Source organism: Mobula birostris, chromosome 17 (genome assembly GCF_030028105.1).
Source record: "Mobula birostris isolate sMobBir1 chromosome 17, sMobBir1.hap1, whole genome shotgun sequence".
Lineage (NCBI taxonomy): Eukaryota > Metazoa > Chordata > Chondrichthyes > Myliobatiformes > Myliobatidae > Mobula > Mobula birostris.
This window is the reverse complement of record NC_092386.1, coordinates 14,647,944-14,668,629: the sequence shown is the minus strand read 5'-3', so window position 1 is coordinate 14,668,629 and position 20,686 is coordinate 14,647,944. Positions and strand designations below refer to the sequence as shown.

General features: G+C 41.3%; 1 protein-coding gene across 2 annotated transcripts in view; it reads left to right on the top strand.

Annotated features, from left to right (window-relative positions):
- ccdc125 (coiled-coil domain containing 125) overlaps positions 1-20,414 on the top strand; it is a 46,707-nt gene extending 26,293 nt beyond the window's left edge. For both annotated transcript variants that reach the window (XM_072281305.1, XM_072281304.1), the window contains exons 5-12: positions 582-659; positions 4,166-4,251; positions 4,999-5,081; positions 7,937-8,052; positions 11,399-11,506; positions 13,265-13,439; positions 15,136-15,263; positions 19,563-20,414. In XM_072281305.1, the coding sequence (XP_072137406.1) occupies positions 582-659; positions 4,166-4,251; positions 4,999-5,081; positions 7,937-8,052; positions 11,399-11,506; positions 13,265-13,439; positions 15,136-15,263; positions 19,563-19,814 (1,026 nt within the window). In that variant the 3' untranslated portion in view covers positions 19,815-20,414. The remainder of the gene's footprint in view (positions 1-581; positions 660-4,165; positions 4,252-4,998; positions 5,082-7,936; positions 8,053-11,398; positions 11,507-13,264; positions 13,440-15,135; positions 15,264-19,562) is intronic.
- Positions 20,415-20,686: the final 272 nt, after the last annotated feature.

The following is a 20,686-nucleotide window of genomic DNA, read 5'->3' as shown; positions in this document are numbered from 1 at the left end:
TTTTATGGGTTTTTTCCCTCTTTTTGTATTTGCACTTTTTGTTGTCTTTTGCACGTTTCCGTCTTTGTTGTTGCAGCTTTTCATTGGTTCTATTGTGTGTGTTTTTTTGTACTTACCGTGAATACCTGCAAGAAAATGAATCTCAGGGTAGTATATGGTGACATATATGTACTTTGATAATAAACTTACTTTGAACTTAGTAGAGGGCATGTCCTGGATGGTGAGGGTGGTTAATGATGGGTGCTGCCTTCTTGAAGATGTCCTCGGTGCTGGAGAGGCTGGTGTCCATGATGGAGTGGGCTGAGTCTACAACCAATCTTTTCGTGATCCTGTGCATTGGAGCCTCCATACCCAACAGAATGCCCTCCAACAGGAATTTGCTACAGTCTTCAATGACATACGTGAACAACAAATGCAGACATTTCCAGTGATATTCGCCTCTTGGGAACAAATTGTTCCCCCACATTATAATAATGTGAAATTTACTCTTATTAAGTTTTTTAAGTGCTTTAATTTTTCAAGAAGTAGAAAGTAATAAGCAGTGTTGGTGTATGTGCTGACATTTTACTCTCCTTAACCAGGCAATGTTTGATAAAGCCACAGTTCATACAAAAACCTTGCTGCAAAAAACAGGAGAACGAAACAAGATTTTGGAAAAGGTACGCATATGGGAATTTTTTTTTGTTCTCTCATGATAAAATCATTTCAATAAAGATAACCATCTTGACTTTATGTCGCTACTGGGCGGTTTTGAATCGGGGCAGCCTGCAGATAACGAACATTGAGCTGAACTGAATATACCTGGACTCTTTCAATGTTGTGTTTTGTATTCTGTGTTACTGCTCATTTTTTTTTTTGTCACCCTTTGCACAATTTTTTTCGGCGCGTCGGTGGGGGGGGGGGTGATGTTTTTCTTTGAACAGGTTCCATGGTTTTTGTTGTTTTGTGGCCGTCTGTGGGGAAGACAAATCTCAAGGTTGTGAACTGCATTCTTTGAAAATAAATGTACTTTGAATCTTCGAATCAGTGAGCCTTTGGCACACTATTATAATGGCAGTACTCGTATGTCAAACGTATTCAAATGAATCAATATGGTAGCTGGCTTTGATTTTGAAATTGTAATTGTAACTTGTTATATTCTAAATAATCCAGACAGCATTGCTTCTTCTGGCTACAAATCTTTCTTGTGGTCTGTTTGCTTTTCTATTTGTCGTGGGTACGCTTAGTGATGAAGAATTCAGTAATGCATCAGATGTTATTCCCAAAGTACATTCCAGTCCCATTTGGTTGGTCTTGAGTATTGGAAGTGACACGATTGGGGAAAAAAATAATATGCCGTCTATGTATCTGCATTAGGTCAAAAGTCAGTGTGATCCTTTCACTCACTTAGAACTAATATAGTTAAGATGACACAATTCAAACCTATTGACTATAAACCTTTAGAAGAAATTGTGCTACACCTGAAATCTTCCTCCTGTTCCCTTAACATTTTACCAACAACCTTTTTTTAGAATGTTTTTAATTGCATGGCACCTGATATTGTGCAAATAGTCAACACTTCTCTTCTATCGGGCTGCTTCCCAAAAACCCTGAAAACTGCAGTTAATATGCCTCTTTTAAAAAAAGAACAACCTAAATGCCTCAGTAATTAATAACTACAGGCCTTTATCAAACTTACCATGTTTAAGTAAAATCATTGAAAAGATTGCTGATCAGCAACGTAATAGCTTTTTTGGCACTAAGCAACCATATGGATGTTTTCCAGTCTGGATTTCGACAGCACCACAGCACTGAGACTGTTCTGGTCAAGAACAGTCATTTAAACGACATCCTCTTAAACCATGATGATGATAACATTTCAGTTTTGGTTTTACTGGATCTTGGTGCTGCTGTTGACACAGTTGACCAGGCATATTACTGGCCAGACTGGAAAGCTGGGTGGGACTTTCTGGGACAGTCCTAAAGTGGTTTAAATCGTATTTTGTATCGATTGGTAGCTGTGTGTGTGACCGAAGAGAAATGATATGCCTCGAGGGTGCACACTAGGGCCTCTTCAGTTTAACATATACATGCTTCCTCTAGCTCAAATCATGGTAAGCAACAATATATCTTACCTTAGTTATGCGGATTACACTCAGATTTATCTAACAGTTTCATCAAGTGACTGTGGTCCCATACGATAACCGTATCGAATACATTACTGATTGGATGAGCCAGAATTTCCTCCAGTTAAACAAAGAGAAAACTGACGTAGTTGTTTTTGGTGCCAAAAGGAACAATTAAAAGTCAGTGCTCACTTAGAATGCCTGTCATTACAGTCCACAAACCAAACCAGAAACCTTGGTGTTGTGATGGACTCCGACTTAAATTTTAACAGCCACCTTAAAACAATTACAAAGTCAGCCTGCTACCATCTTAAAAATACAGCTAGAGTTAAAGAGCTCATGTCTCTGCAAGATCTGGAAAAACTCGTCCATACATTTATTGTTAGTCGGCTTGACTACTGTAATGGCGTTTCCGCAGGTCTCTGTAAAAATCCCTCAGACAGCTGCAGCTCATTCAGTACACTGCTGCTGGAGTCTTCACTAAGACCAAGAAAGTAGAACACATCACCCCAGTTCTCAGATCACCACACTGGCTTCCTGTCCATCAGAGGATTGACCTTAAAATATTACTACTGAATTATTCAGCATGGAGTGGTCTAGGGCCAAAATACATGCTGCTTTATGAACCTTCCTGAGCTCTTAGGTGGCCTGGGGCAGGTCTGCTTACTGTCCCCAGGGTCAAAACTAAACACGGTGAAGCAGCTTTTAGTTACTATGCTCCACATAGCTGAAGTAACCTTCCAGAGCATCTGAAGTCTGCTCCATTTTAAAGCTCTTTTAAATCGAGGCTTAAGATTTTTCCTTTCGCTGTAGTTTTTAATTAGAATCTCCTGCACTGGGACTTCTATTTATCATATCTATTTTTATGTGTGATTTTATTCTCATATATATTGTCTGCAATTTGATTTTTGATTTTTATATCTTGTTCTATGTAAAGCACTTTGAATTGCTTTGTGTTTGAAAAGTGCTATGTAAATAAACTTGCTTGCTTGCTATGCAAAAAGAGATCATTTGGTGTTATGAAAAGGATAGAAAAAGATTCATTAGTAATTTCTAACAGGGATTTTGGATAAGAACCGAAGAGGAGAATCTGACAGTTTTCAGGACTAGGACACAAAAGAGTCGGTTAACTCTTTCCCGTCCTAGTCCTAGAGGTGGGGTGAGACTAACACTAGAGATCATGGGTTAGGGGCGAAGGGTGAAATGGTTAAGGGTGGTAGGAGTGTGGACTGTGCTGCAAGCTGAAGTGGGATGCAGGTTTGATTTCAACATTGAAGAGAAGTTTGAATAAGTATATGGATGGGAGGGGTATAGGGAGCTATGGTCCAGGTGCAGGTCGATGGGACTAGAATAGTTTGGCATGGACTAGATAGGCCAAGATGCCTGTTCCTGTGCTGCAGTGCTCCATGATTCTATGACTAAATACTGTAGCTTTGTCAGAGACCTGATATTAGCACAATGGGTTTTTTTTTGGCTTCTTCTTATACTGTCTCACTGTCACATCCTGCAGACTAAACAAATCTGCAGTTAACTTGTTGAAGAAATCAACCATGGGAAAATAAAGGTTTCCTTTCTTGTGGAAGCAGATCAAGTTATTGATTGTAGCATATCAAAAATTAGAGTCCTGTTTCTCCTTAATTAGATAACAATCAAAAATACACTCTCTTCGATCTGAGATATGACACAAGTTTTAATGGCTAAAATCAACTGTAAAATGTGACTTCCTCAATGTACAGTTTATCTTACTCATTATTTTGTTTGGAGTTGCTCCAATGCTCTCTTCTATTTGTTGGATAGCATTTTTCTCATTTCAAAATTCATTTAATTTTGTTGGAATCTATATTTTATTTAATAATGGTAGATCCTTTCTCAGCATTTACTGGCTGGGAAAGTAAAGATAATTCAAGTCAGCTGCTTGTACGTAACATCCCTGATGGTGCAGACAAGAGGATTGAATTAGGCAGGAGCTTTGAAGGAGGATATAAAGGTTTTGGAAAGTGATGTACAGTACAGTATATTTTAGGTAGACACAACACCTGACTTATTTTTCTTTGTTCCAGGAAGTGAATATACTACAGTGGGAAAACGACTTCAAACAAGATAAATTTAAACATTTGGAACAATTCTGGATTGAAAGACTTGAAAGGTTAGCAGATTTGTTATGAATAGAGGGTTATTTAGTTGTTTTGTTGCCCCACAGTAAAAATAACTTTTCTTTTTGCCTGAAAGTGTTATCCAAGGCCAAGCCTAGAATGAATAGTATAAACTGGTTTTATTCTCCGGCCTTCAGAGTGATGCAGGCTTGATGGTGAGGCTTCTACTTGTTTGCTCATCTGTGGTTATTTCTTTGTTTTGAGCAGATATGTTACCTGTGCCTGGCTGTCTCCTTCAAACTCTTAATCCTCGGATGCTCTAGCACTTTCATGCCCTGTACGTTCCTGGTTAAAGAGTATGCGTTTGGTTAGATTAGTAATATTTAGACTAGTATTATTTATTTATTTGTTTATTATTATTTATTTAGATTAGTATATTTGGTATTATTTATTTACCTATTTATTATTTGCACAATTTGTTTCTTTCTGCACACTGGTTATTCGTCTGTCTTTGTAGTGTGTGGTTTTTCACCAATTCTATTGTGTTTCTTTGTACATTGTAAATACCTGCAAGAAAAAGAATCTCACAATAGTATATGGTAATATGTGCACACTTTGTTAATAAATTTACTTAGACATAAGTTTATGATTACAGCAAGAATGAATAATTTAGTAGAGACAGAATCCTTAAATTTAAGTGTTCATTAATTCACAGACATTGTCTCATTTCTGTAAATTCTATTTCCTTAGCAAGTGTTAATGTTGGGACACGACAAAACTATTTCTCCTTTGCTTCGTAGGATGTGCATTGAAAATACCGAACTCGCAAAAAAATTGGAAGAAAGAAATGCTGAGATACGGGGTCTCAAATCGGAAAATGCACGTACGTTGAGTGAGCTCTTGCAATGTTGCATGGTGGAGTTGCTTATCATTCCTTCTATCTCTCCGGCTCCTTCCTCCCACTCCAAATCTCTAAAGGATGACCAACATGAATTTCTAGGTGCAGTGTTCTTGTACAAGTCTTGACAGTAAGCCCTGCAAGACATTTCTTGATGCCGTCAATATTCATGCAAATAGACTTGCATAAGGATTGGCTAACTTACTATCTGAAGAAAGGTGTCTCACATACTTAGTAATTTCCTCATTCCTAATCCAGGGACATTGATGTCAAAAATGGAGATCTTGCCACTGTTTCTGATGAATAAGCCAATAGTTTATATTTAAAACATTTAGATTTTGATGATTGAGTGGCTACATTGCTGACCCAGTGGGAAATCTCAGGGAAATCTTTCCCCAAACATCATTCAGCCATTGATGTCAACATTCCTGTAAGCACGCAATTTGCCTCCGGTATAAACCTCATTGGTATCACTGTTACGTACCAGCAGCAATAGATCATAAATTGAGTCAGGTTTTAATGTTAAAACCACTATATTTATTAGTATCTACTCAACATATAGAAAAGTAAACAAAATAAACAGAAGTTAACAGTGTTATGTGCGTGTGGCTCCCAAACTGTCAAGCTTAGGAACAGTTCTCAAAGTCTTAAGATGGCAAACTAGAAAAGGTCCAGTAATCCACAGAATAAGTGAGGGGAAGGACTGGTAATCCACATTAAAATATAGAGAGGAGGCGATTGCGAAGAATTCCACTGGTTCCACGCTGGGAAAACGGAGTAACAGTCCCCAAAGATCTTATCCGTCGAGTCGTCCCGAAATCCACATAGAACTATCACAAGGTGACAGTCACGGAATATACCCTGGCACAAGTGGTTACCACATAACGTACCCGAAACCGTGTAAGGGTTAACAAAGGTGGTCGCCACAGGGTACTCCAACAAAATCCACATATGGATCATACAAGTGACAGTCACACATCCAATGTGTACTGGGTGCTGTTGATCAACCTAATTCTCAGGGCATGGGAAAGTATCAGACTTTACCCATTACTGCAGCAAGCTCCTGCTGGCAGCTTGCGGTCCAAAACTTCCACACTCTCTCCCTCCTCTGAAAGTCCCAGCGATCTGTCGCAGCTTGTTACACTGACGCCATAGTCCCGCCACATTTAGGTGTTTTAAAGTGACACCCACACCATCACACAGCAAACATAACATCACACACCAAATATTGGAGGAACTCAGCAGGTCAGGCAGCATCTATGGAGAGAAATCAACAGTCAACATTTCGGGCCAAGATCCTTCATCAGAAATGCAAAGGAAGGGGACAGAAACCAGAATAAAAGGGTTGGGGAGGGGAGGAGCACAAGATGACAAGTGATAGGTGAAACCAGGTGGGTGGGTGAAACATAAAAAATCTACAGCACAATACAGGCCCTTTGGCCCTTAAAGCTGTGCCGAACATGTCCTTACCTTAGAACTACCTATTTTTCTAAGCTCCACGTACCCATCCAGGAGTCTCTTAAAAGACCCTATAGTTTCCGCCTCCACCGTTGCTGCCGGCAGCCCATTCCATGCACTCACCACTCTCTGCGTAAAAAAAATTACCCCTGACATCTCCTCTGTACCTACTTCCAAGCACCAAGGGAGGGGAATGAAGTAAGAAGCGGGGACGGGGTAGCTGGAAGATGGAAAGAGCTGAAGAAGAAGGAATTTAATTGACAGTGGATGATGGTAGAAGGGGAAAAGGGAGCACCAGAGGGAGGTGATGGGCAGGTCAGATGAGAGAGGGTGAGAGGGGGAATGGGAAAAGAAAGGAGTGAGGGGTGGGGTGGGGAGAAAGTACTGAAAATTAGACAAATCAGTGTACAAGGCTACCCGGACAGCATATGACACGTTGCTCCTGCAACTTGCTTCTGTCCCCTTCCTTTCCAGTCCTGGTGAGGGGTTTTGGCCTTGAAATGTCAACTACTTATTCTCCCTCATAGATGCTGCCTTTCTTGCTGAGTTCCTCCAGTATTTTGTGCGGGTCTTGCTCTGCTGAATCTCCTGTGTTTATAAATCTTTACTCTGCCTGGTTTGGGAAATGACAGTCCTCATTTATTCACAGTGCAGTCAGAGAGGTGGCACCACAGCATAGGGCTCAGCACAATGCTTTACAGTACCAGCGACTTGGGTTCAATTCCATCCGCTGTCTGTAATGAGTTTGTGTGTACTCCCCATATCCATGTGGGTTTCCTCCCACAGTCCAAAGATGTCCCACTTGATAGGTCCATTGGTTATTGCAAACTCTCCTGTGATTGGGCTAGGATTAAATCGGAGGTTGCTGGGTGACGTGGCTCGAAGGGCCTGATCTGTGCTGTATCTCAATGAACAAATAAATAAACCTGCTAATCCAATTTTGCTAATTAAAGAGACAACATTCGAAGCGAAGTCTCAGCTGTGGCCGAGACCTGTGATGCCCAGTAGTGTGGAGACCCAGTCACACAGCGGATGATTCTCAGTCAGACGTGCCTCAGTGTTGTCTAGAAAGCCTCTGTGATATCCTTGCCACTCTGCACAAAATACCATCTCTGCTGGGTGCACATCTTCACCGGTTTGTCATCCCCCCGGCACCTGGATGAAGGAAACACTTTGTTAATGCTATGAGAGATATTCTAGGCTACCATCTGTACACATTGGTATCTTTAGTTTAAAATCCACTATTTCCCTAAATTATTAGTGTGTCATGTAAGGATACATTGTAATGATAGATCCAGAAACATTAACTTGCAACATTTTTTGTAAATTCGGTTTCTTTGGTGCCTTTCACAATTACTTACGATCTATTCAATGTTTCTCAGTACTGACCCAGCAATGCTCCGAACTGTTATCGATGGTTAACGTACCAGATCAACATGCATTTGAAAAAACACTGCCAAGAAACATCAATGGCTTTACTGAGATCACAGCTTTAGAGGTAAAACTACTATTACATTTTAGGTATTTTATGCTGTTTATCATCAGTTTTCATTTTATATTTAGATGTAAACCAATATTTAATGCTCACTACTGGGGGATCTAATTGAAACCTCTTGAATATTAAAAAGCCTACACAGAGGGGACATGGAGAGGATGTTTCCCATAGTGCGGGAGTCTAGGACCAGAGGGTACAGCCTCAGGTACAAGAACATCCCTTTAGGATAAAGATGAAGAGGAATTTCTTTAGCTAAAGGGTGGTAAATCTGTGGAATTCTTTGGCCCAGACAGCTGCAGAGGCCAAGTCACGAGGTACATTCAAAGCACAGGTTGATCAGTTCTTCATTAGTCAGGGTGTCAAAGGTTGTGGGGAGAAGGCAGAAGAAAAGGGTTGAGAGGGATAATAAATCAGCCATGAGCAAATGGTGGAACAGACTCAATAAGCCAAGTGGCCTAATTCTGCTGCTTTGTCTTGTATCTTATGGTCTAAACTCCATTTTGAGTTTGCGTTTGGAAACTACCTTGGACAAGTCTCGGTGGCAATCGGTCCCCAACTTCTGATAACCAGTTTAAGAGCAACAGTATTGTGTGTACCTGAATCCTAAAATACTGAAGAGTCAGGCTGATGAGCGCTATCGACTGGAAGGAAAAAGAGAAAATGCATTAAAGATAAGGGAAAGCAAAAACCACTAATTTGTTAAGTTTCCCATGAGATACGGGAACAGAATGAGGCATTTCAGCCCATCGAGTCTGTTCCACCATTTGATTGTGGCTGGTATGTTTTTCCCCTCAACCCCGTTCTGCCTTCTCCCGGTAACATTTACACCCTTACTAAACAAGAACCTACCAAATTGGCTTTAAATACACCCAATGAGTTGGCCATCTAGCAATGAGGCCCACAGATTCACATCCTCTGAGTGTAGAAATTCCTCCTCATCTCTGTTCTAAAGTGACTTTTTTTCCTTTCTGAGGCTGCGCTCTCTGCTCCTAGACCCTCTCTCCTTGTTCTCTTGGTCTGAAGTTGAAATTTTACTGTGCTAAGGTCACACTTTCCTCGGGAACCCTTAACCACAAAATCATTCATTAATTACAAAAAAATTAAAATGCCTACTTCCTGTACTTACTGGTTAAAGAACCCAACTTGAATGCACTCCATAAGACACAGGAGCAGAATCAGGCCATTTGGTCATCCAGTCTGCTCCGCATTCTGATCTCTTATCTCTCTCATCACCATCCTCTTGCCTTGTGACCTTTGAACATCCACTTTAAATATACTTAATGACTTGGTCTCCACAGCCATCTGTGACAATGAATTCCACAGATTCACCACCTTCTGTCTAAAGAAATTCCTCCTCATCTCTGTTCTAAATAGACAACCCTTTATTCTGAAGCTGTGCCCTCTGGTCCTAGACTCACCCACTAAAGGAAACATCCTTTTCATATCCACTCTATCTAGGCCTTTCAGTATTCAATAAGTTACAATGTGATCTCCCCCTTCTAAACTCCAGCAAGTACAGGTCCACAGCCATCAAATGCTCCTCATGTGTTAACCCTTTCATTCCCAAAATCATTCTAGTGAACCTCATCTGGACCCTTGCCAATGCCAGACATCCTTTCTTTGAAAAGGGGCCCAAAAGTGCTCACAATGCTCCAAGTGTGGTCTGACTAATGCCTTATAAAGCCTCAGTATATTGCCCTTGATTTTATATCCCAGTCCTCTTAAAATGAATGCTGACATTACATTTGCCTTTCTTACCACTGACTCAACCTGCAAGTTAACCTTTACGGAATCCTGCACAAGGACTTCTTTTGCACCTCTGATTTTTTAAATATTCTCCCCATTAGAAAATAATGAACACTTGCTAATTCGATTTGTCTAGTTTATATCCTGATTAAGGTTGGCTATGATTATACCCATCTAACAAACATACCTGATGTTAGAGTGCTGCTATACTATTCCAACTAGTGATTTCTTACCTTGACTATTTCTCATCTCCGCCCAAACTGAACCTTCTGAATTTTCTACATCTCAACCTTCTGTCATTTATTAACAGTGCTCTCCACCTAATTCTTTCAAAATGTGAAAATACTGCTGGATATTCACTTCCCAGCTGTGGCCATGAGGCTGATTATATCTACATGTTTATATTTGTGCTGTTGACTTACTAATCTCATTACAAAAGCAGTATGTGTTTGTATGAAGAGCCAATAGAACACAGAACAGTATGTCACAGTACAGACCCTTCAGCCTACAATGATATGGCAACCTTGTAACTCAGTCTAAGATCAATCTAACGCTTCCCTCCTACACAGCCCTCCATTTTTCCTATCATCCATGTGCCTGTTTAAGAGTTTCTTAAATGTCCCTAATGTATCTGCCTCTACCACCAACCCCTTTAACTTTACGTTATCACTTTCCCTGCTGATGCGCTCAGTGATCAGCTTTTTCCTAACACAGATCACCCCCAGGATATGGCATTGCTCCACTCCTGTGAACTATTTATAATCTGAACAGTTCACTATTTGGAATTGCTGCCGTGATCTGAGTTCTCAGATGCCTGAAACCCCACCATAAACCCACGCTACACATCCCCTGAGCACTCGATAATATGCACAGGCAGTGCACAATTTAGCTGTTTGTAAACCGGGGAAGATCAGTGTACTCTGATTGTTGTTACACTTGCTATTGCCCTGAGCTATTGTTTTCTTCTTTCTCTTTACTTTCCTTCACCCTGAACTGTTTTTTAAACTTCCTTCTGATTCTACCCTCGGGCTCTCATTAACTTTCCTAACTGCTTGCCTTCTGCCAGCCAGGTGCAAAGTAAAGGCGACTAATCCCTCTGCACTTCAGAACTCTTTGAATTCATCAAATCTTTTACTGTGGTGGCGGTATGGTCCAGCGTATTTGCACAATACCCAGCATTCACCGATCGGGGTCTGATCCCTGCCGCGTTCTGTGAGGAGTTTCTACATTCTTCCCCTGGCTGCGTGGCTTTCCTCTCAGTGTTCTGGTTTCCTCCCACGTTCCAAAGACACAGTTAGGGGTACTAAGCTGTGGGCACGCCAGACGAATGGTAACACTTGCCAGCTGTCTCCAGCACGTCACCCCTGATGCATTTCACAGCATGTTTCGATGTGTTGATGTATATGTAACAAATAAAGCTAATCCCTTAGCACACAAACCACTAACTTTGCACATTTGATGTTCCACCATTCTATTAACAAGTCTGAGAAATGCTTTGGGGATATGGTCTCCTGGACAATATTGATTAAATAAACAATTATTTCAGTGTAACGCAGCAGTTCCGCTGACACTGCCGTTGATTTAAATTGTTGTTCTCCTCCAGCTGGGGGTGCTCGGAGCCTGTCACTGTAAGGGTATCGGCGCGGAGCCTTGTGGCTGTGCCAGGATGGCAGCCGTAACCCGAAAGCAGCTGTTGGCGCTGCAGCAGGAGGTGTGTTACTTATCGTTTGTGAGTTTTTACGCTCTGTCACTTTTTCACCACAATCTGCCATTGTGACCCTTGGTGTTCATCATGCAGCACACACAAAATGAAGTAGGTCAGACCGCACCTACGGAAATCAATGTAGAGTCAAAGTCGATGAAGTATCTCAGTCCAAAACGTCAACCGTTTATATTCATCCACAGATGCCGCCTGCCCTGCTGAGTTCCACCAGCATTTTGTGTGTGTTACTCTGGATTTGAGAACTCTGTGTTTAAGATTGGTAATGCAATTGCCATTATAGACTGTAAGCATATATAGATTTTCTTGGTTTACTCTAGGAGTAAATTTTAAACAAAAATCTATTCATTAAAATAAGATAGAAAACGTGGGCAGTACAAACTAGCGCAGAGGTTCCCAACGTGGGGTCTCTTTGCCCACCGGGATTGGTCCATGGCATAAAAAAGGTTGGGAACCCCTGCTCTAAAATTAGCAGTGAGTGAATGAAATTCCTTGTTATTTTGTGCTGCCATTCCCAGAGAAGCAAAGATGGGAGAAGCAAATTAAAGTCAAAGCAAATTTATCATCAAAGTGCATATAAGTCACCGTATACAACCTTGGGATTCATTTACTTGCAGAAATTTACAGGAAACACAATAGAATTTATGAAGAACTATACATAAACGAAATATAGGTAACAACAAATGTGCAAATAAAAGAATAATTCTGAGGCCATGAATTGTAGTCTCTGAAAAAGAGTCTGTAGGTATAGAGTTTGTTCAGAATAGTGAGTGAAGTTACCCTGCCTGATGGCAGTAGTGAGAAGCGAGCATGGGTTTGCTAACACCTAGCCAAAGTTACCCTGGCACAAGCCCAGAGGAAATGAGTCATAGGACACTATAGCACAGAACTAAATGGACTACAGTCCTTTGGCCCATCTAGTCTGTGGCAAATCAGCCTAGTCCCGTTGACCTGCATGCAGACCATAGCCCTCCAGACCCCTCCCATCCATGTATCTATCCAAATTTCTCTTCAGTATTGAAATAGAACCCACATCCACAACTTCTGCTGGCAGCTCAAACCACCTCTTACCACCCTCTGAGTGAAGACATTCCCCCTCATGTTCCCTTTAAGCATTTTGCCCTTAACCCATGACTTTCAGTGGACAAAGCCTGCTTGCATTTACCCTATTTATAATTTTGTATACCTCTATCAAATCCCTCCCCCCCCCCCCCCCCCATTTTCCAACGTTCTGAGGAATAAAGTCCGAACCTATTCAACCTTTCCCTATAACTCACGTCCTCAAGTCCTGGCAACATCCTTCTAAATTTGCTCCTTAATCTTCTCTCTTGACTCATTATTATGTGTTGCAATGTACTGCTGCCACAAAACAACAAATTTCATGACATATGCCAGTGATATTAAAACTGATTGTGATTTGGATTCTGAGAATTGTTAAAATAATATTTAGCTTAGCCTTAAAGGTGCATTGAAGCTCTGACTTGTTAGACTAAGGCCTGAAACGTATGAGGAGCGTTTGATGGCTCAGGGCCTGCGCTCATTGGAACTTAGAAGAATTTCTGCTCTTCTCTGTTCTAAAGGAATGTCCTAAGGCCTCTGTTCCTGAACTCTCCCACTACTGGAAATCTCAACTGTCCTTCATACATTGATCAGGAGAAAAGAGTTGCAGCGGTTCTAGCTGTTGTAAGAATATATAAAAAAAATAAGTTAACTAAGTTATTTTTTTTGCATCTCATCACAAACTATTAGATTGATCTTCAAAGAAAGCGTGAGGAAGAGGCGCATCTTATGGCTGATGCATTTCAAAGTGCCTTTGAACATCAATTGAAAAGGACAAATGACCAAACTCTGCGACTTACTGAAGTAAGAAAACTGCATAGAAAATATCTGAAGAAAGGGCTCGTATGGACACAGTCCAAGCAAGGTACATCTACAATGGGGATGTTGGGATGTTATAAATTTATTGGGACCCCACCCTCTCCCCACCCCTTATTCTGGCAGGTAGGCCTGTGCCTGGGTTTTGCCAAGTGCAGGTGGAGTTCAGCAGGTCACCTCCCTCAGAACAAAGGTCTGCCACTACCTACCCACTGCCTCTGCACCCAGTTAGAACGTCACTGAAATTAAATGTTTCAGAATACCTTTGACTTACTGCAAAATTCAGAATAAGAAGTGTTACACACTTAATATAGAAAAGTACAGCACAGTACAGACCCTTCAGCCCACAATGTTGTGCTATCCCTTTAACTTATTCCAAGCTCAACCTAACCCTTCCCTCCGACATAGATATCCATTTTTCTTTCATCTACGTGCCTATTTATGAGTTTCTTAAACCTCCCTAATGTATCTGTCTCTACCACCAGCCCTGGCAGCGTGCTCCACGCACCCAGCACTCTCTGTGTAAAAAGACCTACCTCTGCCACCCCCCACCCATACTTTCCTGCAATACCCCTGTATTGGCCATTTCTGCCTTGGGGAAAATGTCTCTAGCTAGCCACTCGATCTGTGCCACTTGTCATCTTAGCTTTATCAAGTCGCCTCTCCTTCACTCCAAAGAGAAAAGCCCTAGCTCGCTCACCTGTCCTCATAAGACATGATCTATAATCCAGGAAGCATCCTGGTAAATCGCCTCTGTGCTGTCTCTAAAGCTGGCCATCCTTCCTACAATGAGGCAACCAGAACTGAACACAATACTTGGTGCAGTTCACCCGAGAAGGTGTAGCATGGCATCCAAGCTGAAATCAGTGCTGCCCTCTGTGTTTGCTTGGCAGAAGACAAGCTGTGTTGTGTTCAATTGCCGACTGCTACAACATTCATAAACTCAGGGTCTTGGACCTTTTTTTGTGGGACTGTATTTTACCGATATCTTAAATGTTTGCTATCTTATACGTGCTATAGGTGCCTTGTGCTGTGTGTGACTGTTGGTACTGTGTTTTGCACCTTGGCCCCAGTGTAACACTGTTTTGTTTGGCTGTTCATAGGTATTCATGTATGGTTGAATGACAATTAAACTTGAATGTGATTTAGTGAATCAGTTAATTTGACTATTTAATTTAATAAATCAATCTATTTGTCTCTCAGTGGTTGATTTGTCTATTCATTTTATTGGGCCCACTTTTCACTGGCTATGAAAGCCGTCAGTAGCCAGCCAGCAGTGCTGAGAGTGACTACTCGTAGTTACACTTCATCAGTGGGACTGGAAAGGTGAGCCTGACTTTTGCTTCCCAAGCTCAGGCAGCAGAAAATCTGTCCAGATATACTCGTTGTACAGTGGAACTTTTTGTATTTTAGACTGCCCTGGGGACTTGCGTCTAAATGTATCAGTCACCTTCAGTCACAAATCAATTCAAACTTCCATAGAGCGTAACACACAACGCACTGGAGGAACTCGGCAGGTCCCGCAGCATCTGTGGAGAGGAATAAAGCGTTGATGAATGAAGAGTCTTGGCCCAAAACATCGACTGTTTATTCCTCTATCATGCAGCCTGTCCTGCTGAGTTCCTCCAGCATTTTGTGTATATTCCTCTGGATTTCCAGCATCTACAGAATCACTTGTGTTTTTTTCACTTTTGTCCAATGTTATCCCCTAATGCATTGATCTAGTGTCTTCCACACCATTCCAGATCCTGCTGACAAAACGGAAGTGAACCTTGGGCAAAGATTGAAGGGGCTGTTCAATTCGTCAGCCAACTACAAGAAACTGGAAATCTTGGATGACCCCCAGGAGGTGCTAAGGGTGCTTATTGAGTTGGTCTGTATACTTCCAATATTACCCCTCATAATTAACTGGGGCTGGGGAGAACAGATTCTATAGAATATTACAGCAGATGTTCAAGTGCTAAGGAAGAATTATTACATTTTATTTTCCACTAATTCAATATTTAGGGAATACTAGGAGTCAGATACTGTACTGTGCAAAATTCTTAGGCACATATCCTATACAGCTAAGGCGCATAAGACTTTTGCGCAGTACTGTAGTAATTTTATGTATTGAACTGTACTGCTGCCACAAAAATAAAAAAGAAATTTCATGACATATGTGAGTGAGGATAAGTCTGATTCTGATGTGGGTCTCTGTTGTGGATTGAAAGTGGGAAGGGGGCAGGGAGAGGGGAATCATGGTTGGGAAAAGGGGAAGGGGAGAGGGGAGGGAGCGGGCAGCACCAGAGACACATTCTGTAATGATCAATAAACCAATTGTTTGGAATCAAATTATCTTGCCTGGTGTCTCAGGGCTGGGTGTGTCTGTACCCACATCACCCCCTGCCCCTGGCACTCCTTCTCTGCCACCTGTCCCACACCCCTCCCACGGTGCTCCACCTTCGCCATTCCCCAATATTGTTTGCTCCTGACAGATTTACAAACTCGCTTTCTGCTCCACATTGACAAATACAGTATTGTGCAAAAGTCTTACGCACCTGAGATATATTTAAGTGCATAAGACTTTTGCACAGTACTGTATATATTATTAAAAAGTGTTGCAAATGCTGCAAGAGGGACTAAAAAGTCTGTGCTGATTTCCTCCTTCAGTGCCCTTTCCTAATAATTGAATAGCTGTAACATTTCAGTTGTGATCCTTCATTGTGTCATAATTAGTCATCATTCTCTGCTAAAATGGGCCAGAACAGCATTATTTGGAAAACATTACAATTAAGAAATGTTCTCAATAACTTTAAAACTGTAAATAGCTTTTGAAAATTTGGAGTACAACAGACTTGCTAAGGAGTAGAAATATGTCTACACGGTAATTTTTTTATATCAACAGAAGTGGTTTATATTGATATTACTCAATAACATGATCTCACACTTCTGAAATCAATAATAATACTGTAAATAATAAATTTGACAGAAAATTATAATCAAATTGAATAAGTAAATCTAAACTTCAAATGTACAAGAGTGTTGTTGTATGTCACAATTTATAATAAAAAAAACTTGAGCACGTAATGTTCACATTCACAGCATACCCCACAGAACTAATAGACGTACAACCTCATCACACCAGCAGAATGCAAAATAGAACAAGTTAGGAGCAAAGATGTAGCCAGATTTCATTTTAAGAATTCTGCTCATTTCCAACATGTGAGAAATTACATGGATATGTCCAGTTTCAATGATGTCTTATGGAAAAATAACTAGAGAAACTCAAGTTTATAGATCAGCAACAAAACATTAGCTTAATATATTCCAAAGGCAATGATGTATAGGAAAGATGTCAATAAAATTGAGAGAGTACAGAGGAGGTTTACTAAAATGTTGCCTGGGTGTCATCTCCTAAGTTACAGAGAAAGGTTGAACAAGTTAGGTCTTTACTCTTTGGAGCGTAGAAGGTTGAGGGGGGACCTGACAGAGGTGTTTAAAATTATGAAGGGGGATTGATAGAGTTGACGTGGTTAGACTTTTTCCATTGAGAGTGGGGGAGATTCAAACAAGAGGACATGGGTTGAGAGTTAGAGGACAAAAGTTTAGGGGTAACATGAGGGGGAACTTCTTTACTCAGAGAGTGGTAGCTGTGTGGGACGAGCTTCCAGCAGAAGTGGTTGAGGCAGGTTCTATGTTGTCGCTTAAAGTTAAATTGGATAGCTATATGGACAGGAAAGGAATGGAGGGTTATGGGCTGAGTGCAGGTCAGTGGGACTAGGATAGGGTAAGAGTTCGGCACGGACTAGGAGGACCGAGATGGTCTGTTTCCGTGCTGTAATTGTTATATGGTTATATATGAAAGGGCTTGGGTCCACAGTTTGACATGAACGTGGTCTTGACTGAGCCATGCTCACATTTGTACTTTATAGTTCCCTATATCTAAATACATACATTCAGTGCTTTCACTCTTTAACAGCCCTGGGCCAATCCCATCCCCACAAACTGTTTCCTCAGTGGTCCATTAGCACTTCCATTCACTCACTTACCACCCCCACCCTTCCAATTGTCCTACCACCAATCACCAACCACATAAGGGGAATTTACAGTAACCTACAAATTTGGTGCTGCATGGTAGTGTAACCGTTAGCACAATTGCTCTGTAGCACCAGAGGTCACAATCGGGGTTCACTTCCCTGTAAGGAGTAGCGTGACTGTTCTCGATTCTTCCGGGTGCCCTGGTTTTCTTCCACAGTCCAAAGACGTAAGTTCAGGGTTAGGGTTAACCAGCTGCGAGCATGCTATATTGGTGCCGGAAGCACGCCCAGCATATCTCACACTGTTTTGGTTGTTGACACAAAATGACACATTTCAAGGTATGTTTAAATGTACTTGTGACAAATAAAGCTAATCTTTATCTTTAAACCAACATGTCTGAGACAAGGGGGAAATGGAAAAGAGGAGAAAATGAGAATTGGGGACAGTCAATTTGGGTCATTCTGACTGAATCTGAATGATCTGCCTTATTTATACCCCAGTGCAGCGTTATATATTAGAACATAGAACAGTACACCACTGGGACAGGCTTTTCAGCCCCGAATGTTGTGCTAAACCAATTAAATTAGTAATCAAATGGCCATCTGAACTAATCTCTTCTGTCTACACAATGTCCATCTCTTTCCATTTCCCTCCTGTTCATGTGCCTACCTAAATGTCACTTAAAAAATCCTCTACCCCCACACCAGGCAGTGTGCCCAACACATCCACCACTCTCTGTGGGGGGGATAAAGATAACTTGCCCCACACATCTCCTTTGAACTTACCCCCGCTCACCTTAAATCCATGTTCTCTGATATTAGACATTTCAACCCTGGGAGAAAGATAATGTCTGTTTACTCTATCTCTGCCTCTCATAATCTTATAAACCTCTTATCAGATCTCCCCTCAGCCTCCACCACTCCACAGAAAACAACCCACATTTGTCCAGTCTCTCCTTACAGCTCATGCCCTCGAATCCAGGCAGCATCCTGGTAGGCCTCTTCTGCACCCTCACCAAAGCCTCGACATCCTTCCTATAATTGTTTTTAACAGACTTGAATTTATTTATTTGTTATTTATTTAAAGATACAGCACAGTAATAGGTCCTTCCACGCCGCACAATAACGCCCATGTAACCAATTAATCTGCTAACCTGATATACTGGGGTGATATACTGCATCCGGTGCTCCCGATGTGGCCTTTTATATATTGGCGAGACCCGACACAGACTGGGAGACCGCTTTGCTGAACATCTACGCTCCGTCTGCCAGAGAAAGCAGGATCTCCCAGTAGCCACACATTTTAATTCCACATCCCATTCCCATTCTGACATGTCCATCCACGGCCTCCTCTACTGTAAAGATGAAGCCACACTCAGGTTGGAGGAACAACACCTTATATTCCGTCTGGGTAGCCTCCAACCTGATGGCATGAACATCGACTTCTCTAACTTCCGCTAAGGCCCCACCTCACCCTCGTACCCCATCTGTTACTCATTTTTATGCACACATTCTTTCTCTCACTCTCCTTTTTCTCCCTCTGTCCCTCTGAATATACCTCTTGCCCATCCTCTGGGTTCCCCCCCCCACCCCCGTCTTTCTTCCCGGACCTCCTGTCCCATGATCCTCTCGTATCCTCTCTTGCCTATCACCTGTCCAGCTCTTGGCTCTAACCCTCCCCCTCCTATCTTCTCCTATCATTTTGGATCTCCCCCTCCCCCTCCAACTTTCAAATCCCTTACTCACTCTTCCTTCAGTTAGTCCTGACGAAGGGTCTCGGCCCAAGACATCGACTGTACCTCTTCTTAGACATGCTGCCTGGCCTGCTGCGTTCACCAGCAACTTTGATGTGTGTTGCTTGAATTTCCAGCATCTGCAGAATTCCTGTTGTAATCTGCTAGCCTGTACATCTTGGGAATGTGGGAGGAAACCGGAGCACCCGGAGGAAACCCACGCAGTCACGGGGAGAACATACAAACTCCTTACAGACGGCAGCAGGAATTGAACCCTGGTTACTGGTGCTGTAATAGTGTAACACTAACCGCTTCGCTACCATGCTGCGTCTTATGAAAAATTATTCACTACATATTCTGTTTTAAAATTCCTCTATAAATGATTAAACAAAATTCTGTTTCTCTGATTTATGTTGGCAGTTAAATGATAAAGAGGAGGCTCTGGCGCATCAGAGGAAAGTTAGCTACATGATGGCACGAATAATTGAAGAACAAGGTCGAAATAACTCGAAGAATACTCCAACTATTGACAGTTCTAATGTTCTTCAATGTCAGAAAAGATCTCAAGAATTCAAAAATATCTCTTGTCCGTCAGTTGATCAAAGCTTAAGGGAGAACAGAACAGTTTTGAGGACGTATTCCTTTCCTCCAAGTTACTTTACAGAAAGATAAAACAGATAATTTTAAAAATAGACGTTCTATGGCAAAATATTTAACGCAATTGGATGAAGCACTCCCTGAAATGAAGTTGGTCAGAAATTGCAGACTTTTAATGAATTTTATCTATTTTTTAAAAAGTCAACTCTTTAAAAGTACTGGTTTTAACTTTATAACTGAACAGTCTCTTTCATTGCCTTTTCACTGGAATCTTATTAGTTTATTTTTTAAAAAAGAGTTAAGCATTTAATATGCTATTTGATGAATTAGTGATTAGCACTTTATTGTATTATGACAATTAAATACCATTTACCATACAATCTAGTATAAACAATGAATACAAACCTGGGAAAATCATGATCTAAGTAATGCCGTGGCTAGTAAGACAGACTGAACATTGTTTTCAAGTCTGGTCACTGAGATGTGATGGGAAGAATGCAGGTGACAGACACGTGGATGGTCCCACTTTGATGATCTCAGTTATGTGAAAAGACCAATGAATTTTGGGTTCTGAATGAATGTATCTTCAAAACTAATTTTGTACATAAATGCCAAATTGTTCAAGCTCTGTAACATCAGTGCAAATGTAGTTAACGGGTAAAAAAGGAAACTTAATATTTTGCAATTGATTATTTTTGAAGTTTAGTTCAACATTTTGTTTTCGTTTAAACATTTTGCACATACAGTACATTACAACCGTAAGACATAGGCCATTCAGCCTATCAAGTCTGCTCTGCCATTCCAACATGGCTGATTTATTATCCCTATTAACCCCATTCTCCTGCCTTCTCCCCGTAACCTTTGACGCCCTGACTAATCAAGAACCTATCAACCTCCACCTTAAATATACCTAATGACTTGGCCTCCACAGCTGTCTGTGGCAGTGA